Below are 25,778 nucleotides of genomic sequence, written 5' to 3'. Positions count from 1 at the left end.
TGCTGATTTTTAAACCGCCCCTAAGGGGGAAGTGTTACTGTTCTTTATAAAATAATTCTGAAATCACAGTATTAAAAAATAAATCCTATAATTATGTTTCCCATTAGGATTAGATAAATTACATTTAATTAAAAGAAAAATCTGCTAGCACCCAGCACAATGGTTGGTGGCAAACTCCTAAGAGTTAAACATTCATGCGTTTATCTTCCTGAAGCAGCTGACTGAGCCTATGAGCAGGCACACCAAAACAAGCCTTCAGAGATATAAACTCAGACATTGTAACAAAAATTTCTCCCTCCCTTCAGACAAAGATTCTGATTTTTAGAAGCAGTCTCTGAATTTATTCTTCACTACTACAAAAACTACAATTCTGATGGGCTTTCTGGTAGTAACACACTGAACTACCTGACTGCACCACGAATTCCAGTATTGTGATAAAATATCTGCAATTATTTGCCAGGCAAAAACCAGTATCAGAAATCAAGATCTTCTAGAAGAATGAAGAAAAACAGGATTCCTACCCAAAGTCTCCCACACTGCTGCTGGTCAGGTGATGTTCTCCATCAACCTGAAGGCTGCAGGGGTCATAACACACATTGCAGCTCTAGCAAACTATTTATACCATGCTCCTTTTTACAGCCTCAGAGAACTAATTATTAACAGGATAGGATCCCCCACAGATACCCTCAGCAAACACTACGGTATGCAATTTTCCTTTAGGAATTTACTGCTACGCGCAGGCCGTCAGCATCACGCTCTCAATTTTGTTTAGGAGCTGAAGAATGATTGATCTTATTGATTTGTGTCAACAGTCTGACATGGCCATATCGACCTGCTGTAATTTTGTAGGAGGAGCTGGGAAAGGAAGTGGAGACTGCATTCTCTGTGGCACATCACCCTGCCCGAAGAGAAGATGATGTGAGGGATCCTGGTACAGCCATTGGCGGGACCGCACTGGGACTCGAACCGACACAAGCGAGCGACGAGAGATTTCCCACGACCGTGTTTACAGCAAATCCACTGCTAAACACCCAAATGTATAATTATAATCTATTATAATTATGCAAAGAAGTAACATTTCAGAAAGGCCTTCTCATTTCCCATTCTTAGCATTGAATACTTTTGTTTTGCAGCCAATCAACTAAATTAGCCCTAATTCTGTTTCATTCATAAACACAAAGAGGATATTAGAGGGGGAAAAAAGTGAATAAATGGAAAATTCACTTAGGAACCCAGGAATTATTTTGTTCTCATGTATTTCTGGACTAGAAACCATCATGGAGAAATAAGTCAACTTACAGAAGCTTTACTGAATTTGCTAACTGCACTGCAGGAGTCCTTGGGACAAGTGATCAGGAACAACAGCGCTTCAGTGCCTGGGAAAGCAATGGTCTTTGGTAGCAGTTGAGTGAAGCAAGGAGAGTTAAAAGGTTCATATACAAACATGTCCTCACTCAGGACAAGTAAAACCCAGAAAAAAAGCTTTAGAGGCTATTTGTCCTCACCAGACACACAGAGGAGAGCTGCTAGAGCTGCTTTATACTGCTTCTGACAACTGTCACCTTTTATTGGAAAATAATTTTAGACCGATGCTCACTGATGCTTCCTGAGAAGGGGATATAGAAGTAGTATTTCAGTTTTACGCAGGCTTTAAACATTATAAAGCACTAAAGTAAACCTCTAAAATGCCTAGGAAAAGCAATGACTCCTTTCCATTTTAAAAGCATATGGAAACATAAGCATGGTTGCCAGTGGCAATCCTGACTGTCAGACTGCAGGCTTGAGACATCCAGGCAAGAGAAGGCAGGAGTTCCTGCAACAGCTCTGCCAGCACCTCACTTCTCCCAGGGACTGCAGGAGGGCTGAGAAGTCTGTCTCACTGGAGTATGAAATGGGGGCCTTATTTCCCTGACACAAACATCCCACCCCTACCACCTTTCAGGGAACTTCCATTTAGCATCCTGGCCAAGGAGACAGCACCAAACCACCTGAAAAACTGAAGGTAAATCTCAGCAAGAACTGGTGGGAGAGACAAGTGCAGAAACACAAGATGTTTAAAGAAAACAGCCTCTTCTTTCTCCTATTATTGAGCAGGCCTAACCCTCCTGACTGGCTTACAGTTATGTTTTTTTGTTCTAAGAAATGATAACATTTTAGGAAATCAGATTGCACTTGGAAAGTCATCAGCCTGGCAGCACTCATACTAGCTTTTTCCCAGAAAAGCAGTTAAGACACAACATTTTGCTGAGATAGGGCCTGTATTACTTACAACACTATTTCCCCCTTCCCATGTGAAATGAATCTCTTCTCTTTCATTCTCATTTGGAATTAATTTCTTAAACTAATTTCCCCTTGCACCACAGCAGTAGGCTGATCTCCCACCTTTTGGCTTTCAAACACCCTCCCAGGCTATGGGGCTCCCCTCCCACTACCAGGATAGTTTCTTCTAGTGCAGCTGTCAAATTGTTACAAATTACAATTTGTCGTAAAAGTGGAAGAAAGGACTCCCACCATTCTCTGGCTAGAATCTTTAATAGCTCCTGTGCACACTTGGGATCTCAGGCACCCCCTGCCACAGCTCCCTCCCTCCCTGGCTTCTCTAGAGACTGGGGGTGACTTGTATCAGCATTACATAGTAGCAATGCTCCTTACAGTTGACTGAGGAGGCTCCCAAATTAAGGGCAAAACAGTGATGATACATGTCCTGTTTGCTCCTGAAATTTGTATTGAAAAAGAGCAACACAAAGCCTCACATAAAAGCACAGCATAGCTAGGTCAACACAGGAACAGGAACAAATCTACAGCTCAATGAAACCTGTATGTCCCAAATACATGGAAATGTGGAAAGGTGTAAAACCTTAAATATAACCTAAAGTTATACTCACACATTCCCACAGGCTAAACTAATATCCATATGACATGAGACAAGAGTATAAATCTTGCATTATCATCTAGATATAGCCAAGTCCATGAGAAGTCAGTCACCTTAGCAGCTCAGAACACCATTTAACTCCATTCACAGGCCAGACAGTTGTCCATGTACCTACCAATTATTCTTCTCTGGTTAGCAAAACAGTTTGTTTACCCAAGACCACAAAACTCTGTGGATTTTCTGAAAGAAAGCCTTCAGAGAAAAAAGGAAAACAATCACAGATATTACTCCAGAAATCATCAGATTACAGCACATTCTCTTGACTCACATCTGTTGAGTAAATAAGTGCTTCGTGCAGACCAGTTTCATTTACTTCCCTCTCCTGCAAGCAGCTGCTGGTTTACTTTGCTGCAGGCTGTTCCAGGACTATATGTGGGGCAAAAGGATTATCTGCAGCAGTCAGAGCAGCAGTCGTTTCCGTTCAGGTTTGTCTCGAGCTGGGACTCCTCTTGTTCCATCCCATTCTCCCAGTGAGATGCAACACTTCACAGATGCATGGATGCAAACAGGAACACCCTCAATGCAGTAGGGAGCAGCAGGCAGCTGCACACAACTCACAAGAGAATCCCAAATTCAGCCACCTCTCTCCCTTAGGAGCAGTTTCAGTGGTTACTTTAGGCCACTACAGAACATCCTGCAGAAATCAGACTTTGCCCTGTAAAATACCCAGACAGGGAGGGTAAGAAGGCAGGAACACCAAGGGATGCTCTGCAGCACCTACTTGCTGAGGCCACCTCACTGGAGGCACAAGAGCACTTTCTCTTGCCAAAATAGGTAGCTGGAACTGTTACTCTCAGCTCCATTCTGATCTGGGTTCAACAAGCCCTTGAAACTACTTGTTTCCAGATTAATACTACTTAAAATGATGATTCAGATAATCTTTTTCTTTGAATTTTGTTCTGTCATCAAGTGTCTCTTCGATGATGAGTATTTATCGATAAACTATCCTAGATCAATTTTCCTGGGCAAGAAAAATAAAAGCAGAGCCCCTTGAGCTGTGAAAGCTGTGCTGACATACATTCTGCATGCAGAAAACATCTGCTGCAGACCAGATCACCCATCTACTGTAATGCTTTGTCACCACACAGCCTCATATGAGATGCTTCATAGAAAGACACAGAAAGGCCTGGGGCAACCAATTATAATAATAACTCACCCCACAAGAAAACTTAATTACTTGAGGTTAGGAGGGCGCCTGGTTTAAGGCCCGCGGGCAGGGTGGGCTCCTCTGCCAGTGCCTGACCCTGCAACCCGGCCACACACGCGGCAGTGCCCAGCAACGGGAACACCGGGAACACGCACATGGATCCAGCCACTCCCACGCACGGATCACCTGTTCCCCCACACAGATCAACTGCTGCCCCGCACAGATCCACCCACTGCCACACGGATCACCCGTTCCCCCACACAGATCCACCCACTCCCACACAGATCCACCTGCTCCCATGCATGGATCCACCTGCTCCCACACACGAATCTACCCGCGCCACGCAGATCCACCCGCTCCCCCTCACGGATCCACCGAGGGAAGAGCCTGCTGCAAGCGGCCAGGCTCAGGAGTGCACGGCTGCCTGTGAGCTCAGGGATGCCCCTGTTGCCCCTGCTCCCAGCTCCTGTCAGGGCATCAGCCTGGAGCCTCTGGAAGCTCCTACCCCTCAGGGCCCTACTTGCGTTAAATCAGCAATAACAGGCACATAAGGACACTCTGCAATACATACAGAGAGCAAGAGGAAGAACACAATAGAGCAAGTCCTATATTCTCAGACATTCATTGTTATTTACCTGTTTACTGCACTTTGGATAAATGTATTGTAAACCAGGCAAATTTCCAGTTCCTCAAAAAATCAATATTTAAAAGTAGTCTGGTGGGGACAGGTCTCTGTAGGAGCCAAGTTACTCTGGGAAAATGCCCAGCAGTCTCAGTAGTTTTTGAGTTTTATCCAAGCTCCCAAAACAGCCTGGTGATATACAAGATGCCCTGACTGGTCCCCATCTCACTTCAGATGTCCTGAACAACAACCACCCTGACCCTGGGTGACTTCTCAGACCCATCCTAAATAGCTGCAAATGAGCTGCCTTGTGAAGGCTTTTAGATAATTAAAAAAATAATCCAGTGAGTGATTAAGTGTGGCATTTACATTTGTATTTTAGTACAATACACGGAAGCTCAGTATATTACAAGTACAAGAATTTCACCTTTGTTTGAAACATGCACATACATGCATATGGAGCATTCACATTATCATCACATGTTGGACGGGCAAGCCTAAGCCTCATTTCACATTCTCCTGCCAGTCTGCTGAGTGGCAGTCATCCCTCATGTGTACTTCTACCACTTCTTTTTTTCAGTATGTGTATTTTATTCCTAGCGGGAAGGAAGCAAAACTAAAACCTGCTTTTCTTCCCATTCTGTGCCTATTGCATGAGTGACCATCACTCATGCTTTTCAAGGGTGGCAGGTTCAGCTGTGATTGGCCCATGTTCCACCAGTAGAGTGCACACCAGGTAAACCTACCGGGTACCAGGCACCAATGAAAATGTTCAGCTGGGTACATTCTCCTGTAGAAGCACACATCCAGCCCTGCCTAGTGCTACTGTGTGCCCTGCAGAGATGTCTCCCCGGTGTAAGCATGCAGAGTGTAAGGTGCTGCTGCTCTCCCCTTCTGCCAGCACCCACAGCCCCAGGCAGATCCGTGAGCAGCTCCTGCCATAGGCTCCTCCTCCACCACCACTTGCTTCCAACCTCCTCCGGCAGAACCAGTCCCACTCATGAGGTCCTGCATGTTTTACCTCCTTTTCTCAGGTCAGTCATGATCACACAGGCTTTTTGAGCACTGACCAGTCAAAAACCTAGTCCATAAAGAACACCTCATTATCCTATTTGTCCTCCACCATAGCTCACTTTTCTCCAAAAACACATTTTTTTTCTCACTTTTCCTTCTACATTCTACTCCTTTTTTTTTTTCCCCCTTTTGCTTCATTCTCATCATTAACTTCAGATATCAAGCATGGATGAGGAAAAAGTCTCTCTGCATGAGCTTCTGGTGAGACCTTATGCTTTTTGATACTATCTCTGCTACCCTCTCCATCCTCCGAGGGCAGGGTTGCTGCAGGTCAGGGGATATACCACAGACATTATTTTACTTTCCTAGAAAGATTCTCATTTTGGTGCAAACTTCTTCTCTGCATCTGGCTTCACTAGAACATCACATTCCTCCATTTCTTTTGGTATCCACAGTCATTTATATTACCTTCCAAAAAGTAATTATTTGGAACCAGTTAAGCCTGTATATGAATTCTGCCTTTGTTTAAAACACATTGTACATATGTATATATTTAGACCGTCATTAAATATTTAAGAGGCTGTCTTCAAACTTCAGCAGCAGCAGCTTTTATTCCCTTAACCCTTTGTGAAATGGAAAGCTTGAGGCTGAAATCTTATTGTGGAGGAATTCAGAAAGCCCAGCTGCCTTAGTGCTGGGTGAAAAAGGCCACCTCTGACAACCAAGGACACTGTAAAGAAAACCAGAGGTTTTCTTTGTTTTCTTTTATATCCTGTTTGCCAGCGGTCTAATCATGATAATGTAATTCATTTTAGTCTGCCTCAGCTTTATCTGCTGAGATGCATAACTAGGATGCAAATTAATTAGCTGTGACATACAGATGGATCTTTCAATACAATTCACAGAGACAGTCAAATACACACATGCCCATCCATGCTTTCCCCAAACAAAGAAAGACACTCTACACATTTTTCCAGAGGTCAGGAAGTCACCTTGCTTGGCCTTTTCAATCTCCTAGAGAGGAAACACCACATCCAGCAGACAGGTGGACCTCATGCGAACCCAATATCAAATGTTACACTCTAGATGAAACCCCATCACAAATTAATTTGGTTTGTGCAGCCCCACACCCAACACATCATAACACCACTGCCCTGCTAACACAAGGTCAGCACGTTTTAAAATCTGGTCACCTAATCTACCTGGCTTGGCAAGGCCTCTAACCTAGACCAAATCATTCATACATCACCCTGGCAAGCACTGGTATCCCAAGACCAGCTCTCCATGGCCAGGGCACCTACACTACTGTCTTTCACATGAAGTGGTGTAAGTATCACAGCAGAGGATAGAAAAATCAGAAAAGCACAACATGCAACTGCCAATTGTATATGGATATGCCAACAGACGTATCCTGGAGAGTATGTTTTTCCTTTTTTTTTATTAAAACCTTGAAGATGCGTTGTTAAATCCAAGCCCCAAATACCTCACAAGAGCCACTCCATGTGCAGTTTTCAAGGCCCAGATATATTTAGAGACACTTCTTTCCAAGCACTACAGCCTCACTGATGATCGGATGCTGCTTTATGTGGGATGAAAAATGGAGTTCTTCCCACAGCTTTCACATCTGAGTTACACATCAGCACAGAAGCATTTCAACTGGACAGCTGTGTCATGCTACCTTGGGGATGTGAGCCTAGCAGACTTTATGAAGGGAGTGGAGCCCCAGGCACGGTCCCTGCGGGCACAGAGGAGGCAGCAGAAGACACAGGGGCTGGCAGGACGCGGCGCTGGCAGAGCAGCAGATGGCACACTCGGCTGCGCATCGGCACCGAGGCACCAGGGGAAGGGGCAGCAGCACACCCCGTCAGGCGTCCTCGCTCCCCTAAGATGCGGGGTCAAAGAGCTGCACATCTGCTGCAGTCCACTAGAGCAAACCCCTCCACCTCAGCAGCCTGACCACAGACTGAGCTTGCCTCAGTTCTTGGCGTAATCTTATTTTCTTGACAGCATCAGTTTTTAGTTCCTGTCTTTTAACAGCAGCATTGCAACAAATGTTGAAGCCCCCCACCCCAGATCCAGCTGCATCCTAGCAGCGAGTGTGCGTCCTGTATGAACAGCGTGGCAGACTGTGTACAGCTGGGTGCATGCTATCCTACCCCCGAGGGCTGCTATAGACAACCACAATAAGTGGCAAAGACACTTAGGGGGAGCAGAACTCTCAGGGAGAGGTCTATCTTTTATTAGACCAAATGGTATAGTTGCAAAAAAAATCAGACTCACACCTGTGAAACCACAGGCAGGTATGTTTGGTTTTATGACAACTTGACAGCACACACACTGTAGTATACAGCAAATAAACAGGATTTTCCCCCATCTGTAAATTAGCTCCAATTGCCCAGATCCAAAACCAAAAAACCAATACACCCTGAAAGCCTGCAACTGTCAGGTCTCCCTTCTTTCCCACAAAGCATATATTCCCTGAAGGAGATCACAAGCCAAAGGGACTCCCAGGTGATAAATAACATGAGCTTAGCTTAGTATCTCTACTGATCATTTGGCACTGACGCTGTATCACCTGCACATGTGCATTATTTCACCATTTGCCCATCAGTTTCCTGAAAATGAACGGGATTAAAAGTCCACTGAGTATTTGCACTGCTCTTTCCTCCCCCTCTGCAGCAGAATTACAGTAACCAAAAGGTGAGCAGAGTTCACGCAGGCTTCTCGACTTTGCAATGCTAACCTTCCCGGTCTCTTCCCAACCCCCGGGGATAGTTTCGGTGGAGAAACAGGCAGCCAGTCGGAAATTTTCACCAGTATTAATGCCAGCGTAGTTTCTTCCCAAATGCTCTCCAGAAGTATTTTTCCACCCACGTTCCCCTGTGCACCACAAAACCCTCCAGCCGCTGGCAGCTCTGGGTGCATCTCCACTGCACACCACGCACTGCTGTACGGCTGGTCTGTTTTAATTCAGCGTGTAATCCGTGCTACCCAGGAAATACTCTCATGTGAAAAACTTCATATACAGGAACCTATTCTGCAGCAAACATAGCGGTGGTCGGCATTTAAATAAACTAATCAGCTGCAAAGGGCTTAGTCAGCATCGCAATCCTGGAGGTAATTCCCAGAAGCGATTTTCCCGGCAGCTATATATACAAACCTAAAAAGCAGACTGGAAGACAAGGGCAGCAGCACAGCGAGACAAAATTTGGCTTCACAGTGACATTACCAACAAATAAAAGTCGAGGAAAGGTAAGCAACCAGGCATTCACAGAAAGCACACACTGAGCTCGCATCACTGGTGTATCCTCTCACATGTGAAAACCAGAAACTCAGACACAGGACACAAACACAGCCAACACTCCTTCTTTCACTGATACTGTGCTGGTTTGAACTGAGAGGAAAAACACGGCAAGGCAAGTTACAGACTTGTCTGTGGAGATACACAGACACAGGTTAAACGCCAGGCAGTGCTTTTTGGAGGGCGCATCCCAGACATCACCCTCAGCAACAAACCCACTCTGGGAGCCTGGCTCACATGCGACCTGGAGAGACCTGAGGACACGTACAAACTTTGTCTCAGGGCAGGGAAGGCACAGGGCATCTGGCCTAAGAGGCACTGGGGGACAAAAAGCAGTGCCAAATGCCAGCGCATCCTCCAAGAGCACCCCGGCCGCTGGCAAGGTTTGGAAAGCGATCAGGCTGCGCATGCAGGTCACCGTCCCCGGGCAGGACACAGCATCGCCCTTCAGTGCCGCCGCGCCAGCTCCCCGGCCGAGGCAGCACGGAGCCGGCCGGCCGCCTCACGGGTGCCGGGAGAAGGCACCGGCTCGCCCAAAGCAGCGATGAAGGCACCGGCTCGCCCAAAGCACCGAGGAACGCCTTCCTCCGGCCGCCGCCAGCGCACCGGCACACATCTGCTCCCATCTGCCCGGCGGCGGCGGCACGCCGGCATGCCCTGCGGACACAAGCACGGGAAAGGGGCACCGCTCACTTACTTTTCGTATTCGGCGTTGTCTCGATCGCAGCGCGAATCCTTGTGCTTTTGCCAGTCTTTGCCATGCTTGCAGGTGGTCAGGAGGACAACATCCTCTCCGTTATGGACGTGATATAAGGCATTCCTGGTGTCTGACCCTATCCCCGTCAGGTACCTTTTCCCCTTGAATACCAACATGTACTTCCTGAGAGGAGGGATGGTGTTAAACCTCAAAAATCCCTTCTCCCCTCCTGTCCTAGGGTGATCCTTAGAAAAGAGCGGGATAGAAACGTCAAAGTTGGGTCTGAAGTTTTCAGTACTGATGCTGGCTTTGGCCAGCATAGCCTGGCCAATGTCGAACCCCACATCCTCAGTGTAGTCGGGCCAGGTGCCGGAGTATAAATTAAAAATTAGATGGTTTCTGCCGTTGTTCCACAGGTGGAGGCTCTGCACCTTGGAGCGGAGGTTGTGCACATACTGGGGCGAGAGCTGGTCTCGGTCCAGCGTGTCCAGGCTGAGGACGAAAAGGCAGGCCTGCCCGGGGTCCGAGGTGTAGAACCGGGAGCCCTCGATAGCGGCCAGGACGTTTTGGTAGCTCTCGGCGATCTTCTCCCCCTTCTGCTGCGGGTACACGTAGACCTTGAAGCCGTTTTTCCGGCACTGGGCGAAGTCGAAGCAGGACTCCATGCGGCAGCGGCGCCCGCGGTAGAGGCCGGCGCTGGCGTCCCGCCGCTGACGGGGGGAGACGCGCCCGCCGCCCTCGGGGCCCGGGCGCTCGGCGGGCGCGAAGGGCCGCAGGGCGTCGGGGAAGCGGGGCCAGGGCCGCTCGGCGCCGCCGGGGCGCGGGCCATGCCGGCTACCGGGCGGCGAGTGCCGGGCCGCCCGCAGCCGCACACCTCCCAGGTAGAGCAGCAGGGCAAGACAGGTGCCGGCAGAGAGCAGCGTCAGGTAGCGTTTTTTGGCCTGCATGTGTCCGGCGGGGGTCCGGGGGGCTGCGGAGGAAGGCGGGGGCAGCCCGAGCTCGCCGGGCGCCGCTCTCAGCTCCGCTCCGCCATCTTCCCGCCGGCGAGCGCTTCAAACTCTCTTCGCCCACCTCCGCTCGGCGCCGTTCCCCAAGCCGCCGGCCGCGGCCGCGCATGTGGGCGACCGCCGCAACTTTCTCGCCGCCGGTGTCTCAGGGGCGGCGGGCGGCGGCCCGGCGGCGGCCCGGCGGGGCGCCCCGCATGCACTCAGGGCCGGCCCCCCGCGCGGGGCGGGCACCGGGCAGCGCCGCTCCCGCCTTCCCGCCGCTGCCGGCGCTCGGCTCCGCCACGCTCCCGCCCACCCCTCTCCGCCCCGCGCCGCCAGCCCAGCCCAGCCCAGCCCGGCCCGGCCCGGCCCGGCCCAGCCCAGCCCAGCCGGCTCACAGCCCGCGGCCGCCGCGCCGCAGCCTGACAAAGCCCCGCATCGCCCGGCGCCCCACGCTTGGCCCGGGCGTCGCTCGCTCCTCGCCTCGCTCCCGCTGAATGGCCCCCAGGACAGAGCAGCGGCGGCGAGGACCCTCCTCCCTCCTCTTCTCCTCCTCCCTCCTTTTCTCCTCCTCCCTCTCTTGCTCGCCCCTCCCTCCTTCCCCGCCTCCCCCGGGCCGCGGCAGCAGCGGCGGCAGCAGCAGCCGCCGAGCCCCGCGCTCGCCCACCCCGCCCGCCCGGGGCCGCGACCCCCGCCCGCCGCACCCGGCCCGCGCCGCCCCCGCCCCGGCCCCGCGCGCTGACCTCACCCCGCCGCGCACCCCGCGCCCCCATTGGCGGGCGTCACGTCCGGGGGGGCGGGGCTTCCGCCGCGCCCATTCATAACCCGGCGGGCGGGGGGCGCCGCTGCTGAGGCAGCACTGAGGGTTCCCGGGTGGCGCTGACCTGCCTGGGCGCTTGGGGCTGCCCCGCGGGTGGCATTCAGTCACCCCGGGCTCGGGGGCTCCTTCGCCCCCCTGCTAGTGCAGCCTTCAGCCCCCGACCGAGCGTGCCCCGAGCCGGCTCTGTGCCGGCGCCGCTGCCGCCCCCTGCCGAGTGCGGCGCCGCTGTGCTGGAGCGGCCCCGAGGGAACAGACCCGAAACCGGGGCTGAGACCCAAAAGCCCAGCAGCGAGGCGCCTGCTAACGAGAGTTCTGTGTGCTGCGGGCAGAGCTGCGGATCGCGGTGGGGTCGGGGCCGGCCGGGACGTGGCTCCGCTGCCGGCGCTGCCCTCGCAGCCCCGGGTGTCCCCGCCATGGCCATCGCCGGCCGGGGTGCGGTGTGCCCGGCCTCACTGGGAGCAGGCCCTCTGCACCACTGAGGCGGCTCCTCGGGGCTGGCAGATAGCAAAACGATGCTGATAAACGAGTGGTCTGTGGAGAGCTGCCTAAGCACCCAGCCATCCCTGCAGCTACGTTTTTGAGCTTAACCTCATCTGCTCCTTGGCATTCAGTTCCTCACCAGCAGCCTGTGTTCTGGGAGAGCCCTCAGCTCCGGCAGGATGGCCTGCATGGCGAGCCCAGGCTGGAGGGGGTGGCGGGAACACAGCTGGGGCCCAGCTTGCTTTGGCACCCACAGGGCTGGAAGGGATGATTGCAGCGCCAGTGGATGTATCTGTTTCAGTCCTGCTAGCTCAGCAAATAATAGTGGGGAAATTACCTGGGATGGGCTTCAAAGTGCTTGCACAAGACCCTGGGTGCCGAGTAACTATCCAATGCTAAAGTCTGTCCCAACCTGCTTTCCTTGTCATTCACATCCTACATTAGAAGTAGTATTGGATTTGCCTTTCCTGCACTGCAATTCCCCTCTCCAGCTGCCAGATATAGAGGGGTCTTGCACCACCTGAGGGACAGAAACTTCGCATCAGCCGAAAGCTTTCCTTCCCCAGCACTCTTCCCTGCATGTCCCAAGAATGAGCCGAGGCTGCTGTTGTGTCCTTTCCTCTTGTCCCTGCACTGATGCTGGGTTGAGGAGGAGAAATGCATCATAATGTGTGTGAAGGCAGTGTCTCTTCAGGAAATGTGGTGAGACCTTAATAAGGAAGGGTACATTACTGATAGAAAAATGTGGGTCAATCCACACTTGGCTCCAGTTGGAGCCAAGAGAAGACAATTCTCTTCAAAAATAATTTGACTGTGGGAGGACTGTTGCAGGAAGAAGTTTGGAATAATAAGAAAAAGTCAGTTTCTGAGAGCAGTCATATTTGTGGCTGATGTAGATTTAGGTATGGCAGTCAAAAATTTTGGACAATGACCCACTAGTGGGGAAGTGTGATTAAATATTAATGGATTCGTTAGCCCTGTAGCCTTCTCTGAACCGTTTGTCACAGCTTGCATTCCAGAACTGAGATGCTGTTCAGGAAAAAAGAGGTCAGCTTCTTGAAAGGTGAACCAAGGCAGCTCACAGAGGCACCTTCTGTCAGGCACAGGAAGGTGGAATCTGGAATCCCATTACTGCAAATTTGCTCTGCAAATTAAGCCTCTGGGGACCAGTTTCAAACAGAAAAGGAAGGCTGTGAGCTTTGCTGCCTGTGCCAAGGATGGTAGCTCTTGAAAATAGGTTTTGAGGATGCAGTGCTGGTGAGCCTGTGGTGCCATGGTGCTGCTCCCTGCAACAGGGAAGTGCAGGAGGGAAGTGAAAGCTGTTGGCTTTCCAGCTGAACTGCCCTGCGCTTGAGGTAGCCACGCTGTTTCCGACTTCACAGCACCAGTAAATGCTTCAGGTTTGAAATATTTGCATCTGGAAAAAGGCAGTGAGGTTGTAATTTTAGACCACAGATAAATAAACTTCTGCAGATCACTGCTAGCAGGTTTTATGTGTAGGATTCCTTAGTTACATCTCAGGAATCTGAGTTACATCTCCAGAGAGATCTAGATCCCATTGTGCCAGGCAGAACCTACTCCAGGAGATGTGTGTGCCTGTACCTGGGGAGAGAGTGGCTGTGGTGATCAGTTGCCTTTTTGAAGACCTTTCTAGACTAGCCATCACACACTGTTTAACTTTCCTGTGTCACAGACTGAAATCAGCCTGTGTCCAGCCCACTTCTGCTGCTGCTCAGGCCCTGTGGGCAGCGTGGCAGGAATCACACAGCCAGCCTTCAGTTCTTTGGCTGGAGAGTTTTCCACAGCCTGGGCAGGCACTGGAGGCTGAGCATTCCAGAAAAGGAAACCTACCTTTTCCTGCCTGCATCTGCCACCTGGCAGGTAGATGATGGAGCAGAAACCAGTGTATAATAGGAATTCTGCCTGAAGATGAGGAGGAATCAGTGGTGAAAAGTTATTTATTTCAGTGTATCCATGTGGCAAGAGCATGAGTAGCCAAACCCAGGTTTGCTCTGGCCACTGCTGCCTGCTAAGGGTCTGCAAGTTTGCAGGTGGCTTTTGACCCTGGTTCATTACCCTTTGCACTGTTCCAAATAATTTATATCCTCATGTGGCTGACAGTTGTCTGGGAATCTGTCCAAGCCTTTAAATGAAAGGCCAGGAGAGGGAATTGGTTTTCTATTTATGACTTTGTAACTTAACACCTGCCCAATCTGTGGCAAGTCACTTGGGGCCAAATTCTTAGAGAGGCACATTAGTGTGGGCTCCTCATTTTTGGGTCTCTTATGGTGTCCAGCTATAGCTTTAAATGCCTTCAAAAATTAATTCCTCAGAGTTCCTGGCTCAGCTGTCACTTAAATCTGGAGGTACCTTCCACTTTTTTAATGTCAAAAATTTCCTACTGCTTCCCACGCTTGGATGCATGTTAGTTTTGATGCTGTTGAGTAGTGTCCTTGACTGATTCACTGGGCATTAGATGTTTCTCCATCTACAGAGTTCAAATCTGAAGATAGAAACTTGTTTCTTGCACTGAAATCCACTCAAAACACAAGAGGAAAGTGCTCTCACTCTCTCTCACCTGTCCCTACCCTCCTTTTTTTTGATCTGGTAATGCTGTGTTTAAAGTGTTTGTCCTAGTAGGAGACCTCAAATCACCCCCCAGTTTCCAGGAGAGCATCCTCTCTGAGGGGGTGGAATGGCACTCCCCTGCTGAGGCTGCCTTGTTACAGGAGCTTCCTGGGGTAATCACTGCTCTAGACTACCTGTGGGCCTCACATCTCCAGCTAAATGGGATTGATAATATTTTCCTGGCTAATAGAGCAGCATGAGAGCTGATTTATCACCACTGTCAAGTGTGTCATGATCCTAGGGGAAAAAGGATAAAAGTACAATGGAGCTAAGATGTTTGAAAGGGCTTGTTGACAGACACATGTGCAATTCAAAATTGTGACTCCGTTCCATGCTTAGCTCAAATCACCATTCTTTGTGCTGCACACATGCTTCTCCCTGACTAAGTGCAACGAGGATTTCCAAAGATTAAAGCAAAGCCTTGCAGAACCAGCAGCCTGGAGCTCCAGGCTTGGCTCTGCCTTTATAAGCCTGACTTCTACAGATGCCAGGTACCTGCAGATGCCACTTTGGTTTGGGTGATCATACACAGATTGAAGAGCAAAGCTTTTAGCAGAAACCCTCACCTGGAGGCAGTGGGAGAGGAACTGACTCCTATTTGGTATTTGTCCACCTTCTGGTAAGAGGCAAAGTCAGTGCTCTCCCTTTATTCAGTGGTCAACAATGCCAAGTTAAACTTTGGAAACCATTTTTTGAAGTTCACTCCCCCATCTGGAAAGAGTTAAGGCTGCCTTAAGAACTGTCTCTGCCTCCAAATTGCCCTTACCCAGGGTTGTGGTGCTTTATCAAAAAACAAAGGAAGAGGGGGAAAAGGGGGGGAGAGGAACACAAAAGAGTTGTTTGTGGAATGCTAATTTTCTGTTAAACTTATTCCTCATTGGGGCAAATTGAAGTGACCTTTGCTCCACAAATTAATATTAATGCTATGGTTGCTTATCATGTCTTGGTAATAGCACATGGGAATAAAAATATTGACTCTTACCCATTAAAATAGCAGAGATGTAACTGTTTGAGCTTCAACATTGCAACAGCTGTTTCTCAGTTTCTCACATCCTCAGAAATAATTGGCTGTTTAAATGTGAGAAAATCACAGTGATTTTATAATTAGTTTATTTTTAAGGAAAAATGTAACTGCCCTTTGTTAAGGTGAGTTGGAGGAATAGTAGTGTAGGCACCTGATTTACCATGATATTAAACAGATAGTAAAACCAAAGGCTTATAAATATTAAGATCTTAATCTCAAAGCAGAGTTCTGCTGGGCAAAAGCCAGAGACATACAAGGCATTGCCTAAAACTTGCTGTAGGGTCAGGGCCCTGTGTGCTGGTTATGGAGCAAGGTGACAGTGCTGAGGGTCTGAGTACAAGCAGCTGGCTCTGACAGTAGCATTGTATGAGATTTATTCCAGGATTTAACAGTCTGTGGCTATTTTGAGTGCATCAATTCCTAAAAGTTTCTCTTTGGGTCCAACCTAATTTGGAAACAACATAAATCCATGAACATCTGAAGTGGTGGGGGTGGGAAAGCTCCTGGACTGCCTGAGTGCCTGCTCTCTCTCAGGTGTGACCAGGATTGGAGGTGACCTGGGGGCAGCCAGCAGCAAGGTTATTGGCTCCCACTGGCTCTCCCTGCACAGAGCTGGCCCAGTTCCCAACCCAGGATATCCCAGCAAGAGACTTGGCCAGCAGCTGCTCTGGGGAAGGGCCTCCCCCCTCCCTGTCCTGCTGGGTCTGGCAGAGGGGAGCGTGGGCAGCATCCTGCCAGAGGCCCTGCAGAGGTGCCATGGGTTAAATCTCCACCTCCAGTTTTGGGAAGGAGCTGGCAAACACTTCCACTTTGTGAGTGAGTTTGTGGCCAGTGATCCCCGAGGAAGGGACAGAGAGGCGTTGAATGACTGCACGTGACACATTCCCATTCTGTCCCCAGTGTTTCATAAGGGCTTTTTTAATTAGCACTCTGCCTGTTGCTGCTCCTGGCATGTCCTTGGGTTTGGCTGGGAGTTCCCCTTGCTCCTGTGCTGGATGGAGAGCACGTGGGGCTGGTGCAGCCTGCGAGGGGCCTGCATGTAGCCAGCTGGGCTTTGGCCCTGAGCCTCAGTGGGACACAGGGTCAGCTCCAGGGGCCTCATAGGACACAGGGTCAGCTCCAGGGGCCTCAGTGGGACACAGGGTCATGGGACACAGGGTCAGCTCCAGGGGCTGCTCAGACACAGCCACAGGGCTCCTTCTGCAGCGTGTTTGCTCTGCAGGCTGCCAGTAGCAGCTGTGCACTGCAAAGGCAGCCTGGCTGCCAGGGGAGGCTCCTGGGGCTGCTGTCCCCGAGAGCACCAGCAGCCCTAGCAGAGCCTGTTTATTGGCTTTTCTTTCTTTGAGGAGTAATAACTTCCAGATTTACTCCTTTCTAACTGAGCATCTTTCAAAGTGGGTGTAGAACTATTTAAATAGCTTCTGTGGAGGTGGGATGAGAAATTGCTCTTATTCCATAGTCTGCAATCAGCACCAAACAAGCACTTTTCTCCACTGCACACACAAACAGGAAAGTATCTGCCAGCAGCCTCAGCACTTCAGATCTGATTTTCTGCCTGCTGGTGTAAGACACAAGGAATTTCACTAACATCAACAGAGTTTCAGTGGTGTAGTTTTATTTTATTTTATTCTAAATCCAGTTAAATCTCCATTTTTTTTTCACTCTAGGGACTTCTCAGTGACTGTGCTCTAGGAGAAGATGAACCCCCAGTGCAGAGCCAGTGCAGAGCTGCTGCAGCCCTTGCTCCCCAGCATAGCTGGGCCATGGCATGGTTCTGCAGAGCTCTTTGCCTGGGTTTTGGATGGCTCAAGAAACAGCTCTGTGACCCAGTTCTTCCTGGACACCAAATACATCCTACTGCACCAGAGAGAGGAACATTCCTGCAGGAGGGGGAGGCTATGGGTGTCCTGAGGTACCCTCCTGGGATATCTGAAATTGCTTTTCCTGCTCACCTGTGGAAAGAGCCTCAAATCCAAGGGTGTGCAGAATAGACCTTGTTAAAGAGTGCAGGGCCCCAAACTTCTCCCTGCTTGGATGGAGCAGAAATGCAATGGGGAGCAAAGAGTACAAAAAAGTCCCACACCCTCAGAGTTGTCAGAGGGGACAACAACCCCAATAAACCCAACAAAAGTCTGGGTCCTTGCTGAGTCAATTCTGTAGCTGGTGATGTGTGTATTTTCGTGCATGGCTTTTCTTTTGGTGCAAACATGGGTGGCAATCTGATTAGCTTATGATTCATGATTTGGCTAATGTCCCTACTTCCCCCAGTCCCCACCTGTTCAAATAACTATTACTGTAATGTGGGCTGTTAACTTGAAATAACTTTTCCAACCCCTTTGGTAAATGAGCTCTGGAAACTCTTTAAGTTTTGTCCAGAGGCAGAAGTTGTAATAATTTAACTGAAATTCTTTTCAATCCAAGTCAACATGGTGCAAAACTCTATGTGAGCATTTAAGAAGGAACAAGTTTACTTTGAGCTGTTTCTATTCAACTAATGCCATGATCAGACATGCTGTTCTGGGAGAGCCTGGTTTCCAGACCCTACTGCTTGGCACTGCTTCTTGCCAAGCCTATCCCCTCCCCAGCTCTGCCACACAGAAACAGGCTCCTCAGCCAGCCCTGATAGCAGGAGCCAGGTGAGCAAACTCCAATTCAAGGAGCCACAGCTGATCTGGAATAAGGTGCCAGAGCAGGGGGAGGAGGAAAGGCTGCTCCAGGCAGTTTGGCTGTCAGGCCTCAGCAGAGCAGAGGGAGAGCCTGCACAAGCACCATGGTGGGTTGAGGCTGGTGACCTGAGCCACCTCTGCTACGGCCACGTGAGCAGGCTGGGCACTGCTCCTTTGGTCACCTGTCCTGTGCCCATCACTCACAGTACAGCCAACCCAGCCTGAGGGGTCACAGCAGCAGCTCCATGTGCCCTTTGCACCAGCTCCAACAGATCATCAGGCTTAGGACAACTTCCCAAAAGTCTTAAACCATGGAAGCAGTACAGTAAAAAAAAACAAAAAACAAAAAACTAAGGAAGGAAATAAAGGAAATACTGGAATTGAACTCACCACAGGATTCATTTAATCTACTCAACTGGAGATATTGCTACATAAAAGTTGGATCATTTTGAAGCACACATGCATTTCAGCCTCAGTGCATACAGCCCTCAGGAAGACCCTGCACTTGCCTGCCTCACCCCCTGCACAGCCCTCAGCCCCTGGTTTGGTGCCCTGTCATGCATTTAGCTCTCACTTCCTCCATTGCCATGGATGTGGCAGGTCCTCAGGTGAGGTCATCATGGGCACAGTGAGGGCCTCTGAGGCTCCCCAAAGCAGATGGAAGGCAGCGGGGAGAGGAGCAGGTGTGGGACCATGCTGCTGCAGCCAGCACCCAGGTTTCTCACCAGGGTAGGTAGATGCTTTGCCTGTGGGTAAAAGCAGTAGGTTCACCAAGGAAGTGCCTCTCCATAGGTGGTGTGCTGATTTCACACCTGGCAAACAGCATTAATATAATACATCAAAGCTGGCTGCATTAATAGCAAACCAAGGGAAAGGATTTGCTATACATGCTAGCTACTTTTCAAATGCAAATGTCTGTTTTGAATCAGATTAGGAGAGAAGGAAGCCTAGAGAATGCCAATAATTAATACATGATAAAGGAATAAACATCCAGGGCATCAAAAGGTAAAACAACAGCAAGATGAAAGTAATCCATCTTCTCCACACAGCCTGCTCTGCTGCACAGAGTAAGTGGGTGTGAGTCCCCATCCCCATTTCCATAGGTAGGTGGTGAGTATAAACCCTGAGAAGCTGCTGAGGAAATAAGAAGGCTTCTCAAGCTCAGCCAGGGAAGCAGAGAATCCTTGGGCTGGGCATGGCTTGTTGGGCTAAGCCCAGCTCAGCTCAGCTCAGCCCAGCTCTCCCCTGGGCTCACTGTGCTGTTGCAGAAAGGGAACCTTTAGCAGTCACTTCTATTCACTGGCAGGACATTGCTCCCTTCAGGGTGGGCACAGCTGGCTCATGTGGCTTTAAGCCAGTTTAAAAGGTGGTGTTTGGATCTTCACTGACCCTTGAGTAGACCTCAGACATGATTTGCCCTGGATTCTCTTCTTTTCCCCACATGAAAAGCCCACCAGCCTCTCCCTCTGTCCCCTCCCTCCCCCAGGCACATCGAGTTACAGCTGGGGTTACAGCAGCACCCTCAAAATTAACATGTCTCCTCAACATCCAATTTTAAAAGAAGAGAAATAGGAAACTCATGGGAAAGTGGTAACAAATTCTATCCCCCTTCCATATTTCTTTCAATTCACATGGTGCTGTATTGGACCCTGGCAGCGCCTTGTGCTTTTATTTCTTCTTCATCTTCTATTGGAATTGCAGTGCTTACTCTGGCTTTGCACAGGGCACCAGGCTGTGTCAGGCTTTGTGTGTCAGTGGTAGCAGAGACCAGCAGGCCCAGCCAGCCCACTGTCCATGCATGTGGGGGTGAGCTTTGCTGAAGGCAGGCAGATATCCTCCTAATGTTTGGAAGCTGCTGTTCTCCCGGGAGCAAGAAGCCCTGTGGCTGCTGGTTCACTGACTGGTCTGTGTACCAGTCCCTGGGTTTGGAGGGTCTTTGTCTCACCAAGCAGTTACTTATTTTCAGCTCTAGATACCAGAAGAGAAACAGAAGCCTCTTCCCAGACCTCTCAGGACCTGTGTGGCTAACTTAAAGGTTTTCAAAGTTCCCCCAAATCAAAACATGGCCAAGTCATGGAACCACAGAAAGGCTGGAAGGGAACTTTCACAAATACCTAGTCCAGCCCCCTGCCATGGGCAGGGTCATCTTGCAATAGATCTGGTTGTTCAGAAGCTCAAAACCCCATCCAAACTGACCTTAAACATTTCCAGGGATGGGGCACCCACAACTTCTCTGGGAAACCAGTTATACTGTGACCACCCTAACAGCAAAGAATTTCTTCTAATATCTGTATTGGGTTTGCATGGCAAGACTCTGGTAGCAGGGGCACTGTAGAGGTGGCTTGTGTGAGAAGCTGCTGGAAGTTCTCCCATGGGCAGCAGAGCTAATCCCAGTCAGCTCCAGGGTGGATCTGCTGTTGGCCAAGGCTGAGCCCAGCAGCTGTGGTAGCACTGCCTCTGTGATAGTATATTTTAGAATGGAAACAAAAAAGTTATTGCATGGAAGTAATTACAGCCAGAGAAGATTGGAGTGAGAATATGTGAGAGAAACATCTCTGCAGTCCCCAAGGTCATGTTGTTTTTGCAGGAAGTCATGGGTGAGGAAGGAGGGGCAGGAGGGGCTGCAGGGGCTGGAGCAGAGATTCCTCTGCAGCCCCTGGTGCAGCCCATGGGGAGGCAGCTGTGCCCCTGCAGCCCATGGGGATCCACAGGGATGCACAGATCCACCTGCAGCCCATGCAGGATCACAGGGATGCACAGATCCACCTGCAGCCCATGCAGGATCACAGGGATGCACAGATCCACCTGCAGCCCATGGAGGATCACAGGGATGCACAGATCCACCTGCAGCCCATGGAGGATCACAGGGATGCACAGATCCACCTGCAGCCCATGCAGGATCACAGGGATGCAGAGATCCATGGAGGAGCCCATGCTGGAGCAGGTGATGCCCAAGAAGGCTGTGACACCCTGGGAAGCTGCATGGAGCAGCCCCTGGCAGGACTGTGGACCCATGGAGAGGAGCCCACACTGAAGCAGGTTTGCTGGCAGGACTTGGGACCCTGCAAGGGACCCACATTGGAGCAGCCTGCTCCTGATGGACTGCACCCCATGGAAGGGACCCATGCTGGAGCAGATTGTGGGGAACTGGGAAAGGCTCACATTGAAGAATTTTGTGGACTCCAGTGGGAAGGACTCTCCCTGAGGGGGAAGAAGAGGCAGAAACAGCCTGAGATGAATTGACCATAACCCACCTTCCCTGTTGCCCTGCACTGCTGTGGGGGAGGAGATAAAGAATAATGAATGAAGTTAAGCCTGAAGTTAAGCCTTCTCATTATCCTTCCATTATTTTGATTTGTAATAAATTCAACAAATTTCCCCAAGTTAAGTCTGTTTTGACAGTGATGGTAATTGCTGAGTGATCTCTCCCTGCTCTTATTCCAACCCACAAGTCTTTATATTTTCTCTCCCCTCTCCAGGTGTGGAGGAGAGTGGTAGACTGGCTTTGGTGGGCACCTGGGATCCAGCCCAGGTCAAATCACCACATATCTAATATAAATCTAGCAAATTTTCAGTTTAAAACCATTACACCTTGATCTGTCACTACAGGTAAAAAGTCTCTTTCTTTCTTTCTTGTGAACCCCCTTTAGGTACTGAAGGCTGCTAAAAGGCCTCCCTGGAGCCTTCTTCTCCAGGCTGAACAGCAGCAACTCTGAGACTGCCTTCATAGGAGAGATGCTCCATCCCTCTGCTCATCTTCGTGGCCCTCCTCTGGACCTGCTCCACAGGACCATGCCTTTCCATTACTTCTATTATTCCATTACTTCTATGCCTTTCTATTACTTCTTCCATTACTAATCACTGAGGTCTCAGAGCTGCATGCAGTACTCCAAGTCTTGTAAAGAGCAGAATAGAAGGGGAGCATCAGCTCCTGCATCACCTGCTGGCCATGCTTCTAATGCAGCCCAGGATATGATTTGCTTTAGCACAATATTCCAGGTTGAAATCACTGCAAACAATTACAGACTGAGAATTAAGGATACTCTGGGGTTTTCTTTCACTTTGTGACTCACTTTGTAGGGACAAAACCCTCCTGCTGTCCCTTGAAAGCCCAGGAACACACTCTTTTACAAATAAGCTGAAAAAATCCTAACGCTTCCCACATGCTTCTTTTATGTTTCTCTTTTTCATTCAACCCCCACACTGGGCTGAAGGGAGCCCCAGGCTAGGCCACAGTGTGGACAGATGGACAGTGTGGGCAGTTGGCCCCTTGCACCTGACATGGCAGGGATGGAGGTTACTGCCTCCATCACCCACTGATAAATCTGTGCTTGCTGCCAGCAGAAGCAACAGCAGTTCCAGTAATTCTGGGAGAAAAGCTGGCTGCAACCCAGAGTGGCCATGCCATCATGGAATTGTAGAATCCTTTAGGCTGGAAAAGACCTCTTAGATCAAGTCCAGCTGCTAACCCAGCACTGCCAAGTTCACCACTAAACCATGTCCCTAAGTGCCACACCTACACATCTTTTAAATACCTGCAGGGATGGGGACTCCACCACTCCCCTGAGCAGCCTGTTCCAGTGCCTGGCCACTCTTTCTGTGAAGACATTTTCCCCAATGTCCAATCTAAACCTCCCTTGGTGAAATCTGAGCCTATCTCCTCCTGTTCTGTCATTTATTACCTAGGACAAGAGACCAACGCCACCTGGCTCCAGCCTCCTCTCAGGGAGCTGGAGAGTGATAAGTTCCCCCCTGGGCCTCCTTTTCTCCAGGCCAAACACCCCCAGCTCCCTCAGCTGCTCCTCACCTGAGTTGTGCTCCAGACCCTTCCCCAGCTCTGTTGCCCTTCTCTGGACACACTCCAGCCCCTCAATGTCCTTCTTCAAGTGAGGAGCCCAAAACGGGGGCCCAAAACAGCACTTCAGGTCTGGCCTCACCAGTGGGGTGAGGCCAAGGGTAGTACAGGGGGACAATCCCTGCCCTGGTCCTGCTGGCCACACTTCTGATACAGGCCATTGGCCCTCTTGGCCATCCAGGCACATGGTGATTGAACATGTCCAGTCACTGTTGGCCAACACTTCCAGGTCCTTTTCCACCATGCAGCTTTCCAGGCACTCTGCCCCAAGCCTGCAGTGTTTCGTGGGGCTGTTGTGACCCATGTTCATCCCTCACTTCTGCAAGGGCCCTGCTTTCCTGCACTAGGTGCACATCACCAGTATCATCCTTCCTCAAAGCATCCTCCAGGTACCTCCTGGAGGTCTCCCCAGTGCAACTGGAAAGCCTTACAGCACAGGCTGGGCCTCTCACAGGGCTGCAAGAGCAGGTCCCCAAAGGTGAGTTCTCACACTGAGCTTTACAGTGAGCTCTGTAACTTCAGCAATCATTGCTTGCATAAAACTCAGAGAGTCACAGAATGACTCTCTGAGTTGAAAGAACCTCTGGGCGGCATCTGGTTCAACCCTCCCACTTAAGCAGGGTCATCTAGAGATGATAAAATATGAGAGATGCAGTCAGTGACTGTAGTGGTTGGGCTCTTAACCACAGGTAATGACAAAAATCCAGCCAACCCTCATTGGCTGATGCTCTGCCACCCAAGCAGTGGAATCAGTCAGAGGGATTGAACAACAACCAATCAGTCCTTGTCCAGCCCCTCCTCACTGCAGGAACCCTGGCAAGGCTGCAGATCCTGATGGCACCAGCCCTGCTCTCTGGGTTTCATGAAGAGGAGATGCCAGTGCCACCATCAGCACTGATGTAACAGCAGACACATTACTGCCTTTCTGCCAGAAACTTTGTTGTGCAGAGGCCAGTGGAGCAGCCAGCAGTGTCTGCAATCAGTAGTTATCCTCTGGAATACAAGCTGGGTCAGCAGACAGGACAGTCCTTTGGATTTCTGAGCAAGGAGAACATATCCCCTTGACCAGTGGTTATTTAGGCTTCACCATAGCCCTGCTGACAGCATCAAAGCCCTCTGGCAGATTGCAGATGTCAGCATGGACTCTGATCTTTGGCTGCTGCCCAGAGAAAATTATTAATCACTTTGACAAACACTATCCAAAGGAAGTCTAAATAAGTAGTGCTCCAGCATCAGGATTACAGGTAACAGCAAAGCTGTAAAAAGTCAGAATTTCTGTCTTGGCCTTGGGACCCCAATAGTTTGATCTAACTAGTGAATGTAATCACTGTGACCAAATATTGTAGAAAAGCTTACCAGCCTTGGTCAAAGGGATGTCTGAGGTGGAGATTACCCAGGGGTGGTGCTGAAGGCAAACACTGCTTCCAAGACCTGCATGGACTTATAGGGACCAGGAGCAAGGTTTGTCCTCCATATATGTAGGTGATTACCATGTGCTGGACTAGGTTACACACAACCCTTTACCTGTGTGAGGGCGGGGGGGAGATGGTCTCTTGAGATCTATGGCAATTTTGCCTTGTATTCAACAGGACTAAAATCCCACTTGGACAATTCCTACCAAGGACTGGGCTGCTGTAAGGAGCAGCCAGCCCCACTCATTCCCTGCTGGCCTTGCTGTTGAACCCTTATGGTCTCACAAGATAGTCTAGTCTTAAAATCCAGCATTTATCAATTCTAATGCTATTAAGAAGGTGGGGCTTTCAGTGGTGAAAGAAACCAGCAGAATCTGGTTTGGGGACCCAGCTTTCCAAGCAATGAACTTTGCTGTGTTCTTTCTGTAATTTTCACAACTGGAGGAATGAGCTGAGTTTCACAACATTTTAGCTTGTCATTGGACTTCCATGACAAGCAAAGGTGATATTTGCAGGTTGAAGTACAGCCCTTATTTACTTCAGTAGCACATCTCCCAGCAGCTTCAACCAGGAAAGAGTTTTGTCCTCGCCGTCTTTCACTGGCAGGGCTTTTGTTCCCACAGTGAAGTCAATAACCCTGCCCTTCACCTCCAGCCCCACAGCATGTGGCTGGGCAGCGTCCTTGCTGTGCTCTCTCTCCCAAACAGCCTCTTGCTTCAGCCTGATTTCTGCCCTAAACAATATTTCTTCTTATAACTTTATTTTTACTTACTGCCTAAAATTCCAGATTAAATGCCATCTCCTAGCAACTGGTATATTTTTGTACCTAGTCTGCTAACTTTCAGTGTTTGAATATTGCTCTCCATTCATTTTGCTGTCTCAGATAGAAAACACTGGTTTCCAGATACCTACTGGCATGTACATTTTTTTGTTAAATTTCTAAACAGTTGAGTCAGTTAAACAGCTAAATTTATATCCATATGTTTGTTGACTCCATAGATGTACTTCAGAGGAAAAAAAATACACATTGTAGTCCTCCTGCTTGGTGCATCTTTAGAAGAGAGATATGGGGCAGCAGCTCCTTGAAAGGGGGTCTCATTTGAGATGGTTTGGAATGGGGCTCTTTTTCCCTCTGTGCAAACCCTTGGCATCTCTTGGCATGCTAAAGAAACATTGAGAAATGAGCTCACCACC

General features: G+C 49.8%; 1 protein-coding gene across 1 annotated transcript in view; it reads right to left on the bottom strand.

Moving 5' to 3' along the window:
- EXT1 (exostosin glycosyltransferase 1) overlaps nucleotides 1-10,884 on the bottom strand; it is a 177,065-nt gene extending 166,181 nt beyond the window's left edge. Inside the window, exon 1 of the mRNA XM_059477845.1 lies at nucleotides 9,714-10,884. Within this exon, the coding sequence (XP_059333828.1) occupies nucleotides 9,714-10,660 (947 nt within the window). The 5' untranslated portion in view covers nucleotides 10,661-10,884. The remainder of the gene's footprint in view (nucleotides 1-9,713) is intronic.
- Between the last annotated feature and the right edge of the window lie 14,894 nt (nucleotides 10,885-25,778).

The sequence above is a fragment of the Ammospiza nelsoni genome, chromosome 1 (assembly GCF_027579445.1).
Source record: "Ammospiza nelsoni isolate bAmmNel1 chromosome 1, bAmmNel1.pri, whole genome shotgun sequence".
In the NCBI taxonomy this organism is placed as follows: Eukaryota; Metazoa; Chordata; class Aves; order Passeriformes; family Passerellidae; genus Ammospiza; species Ammospiza nelsoni.
The sequence above is the reverse complement of the archived record's forward strand: the minus strand, read 5'-3'. Positions and strand labels throughout refer to the sequence as shown.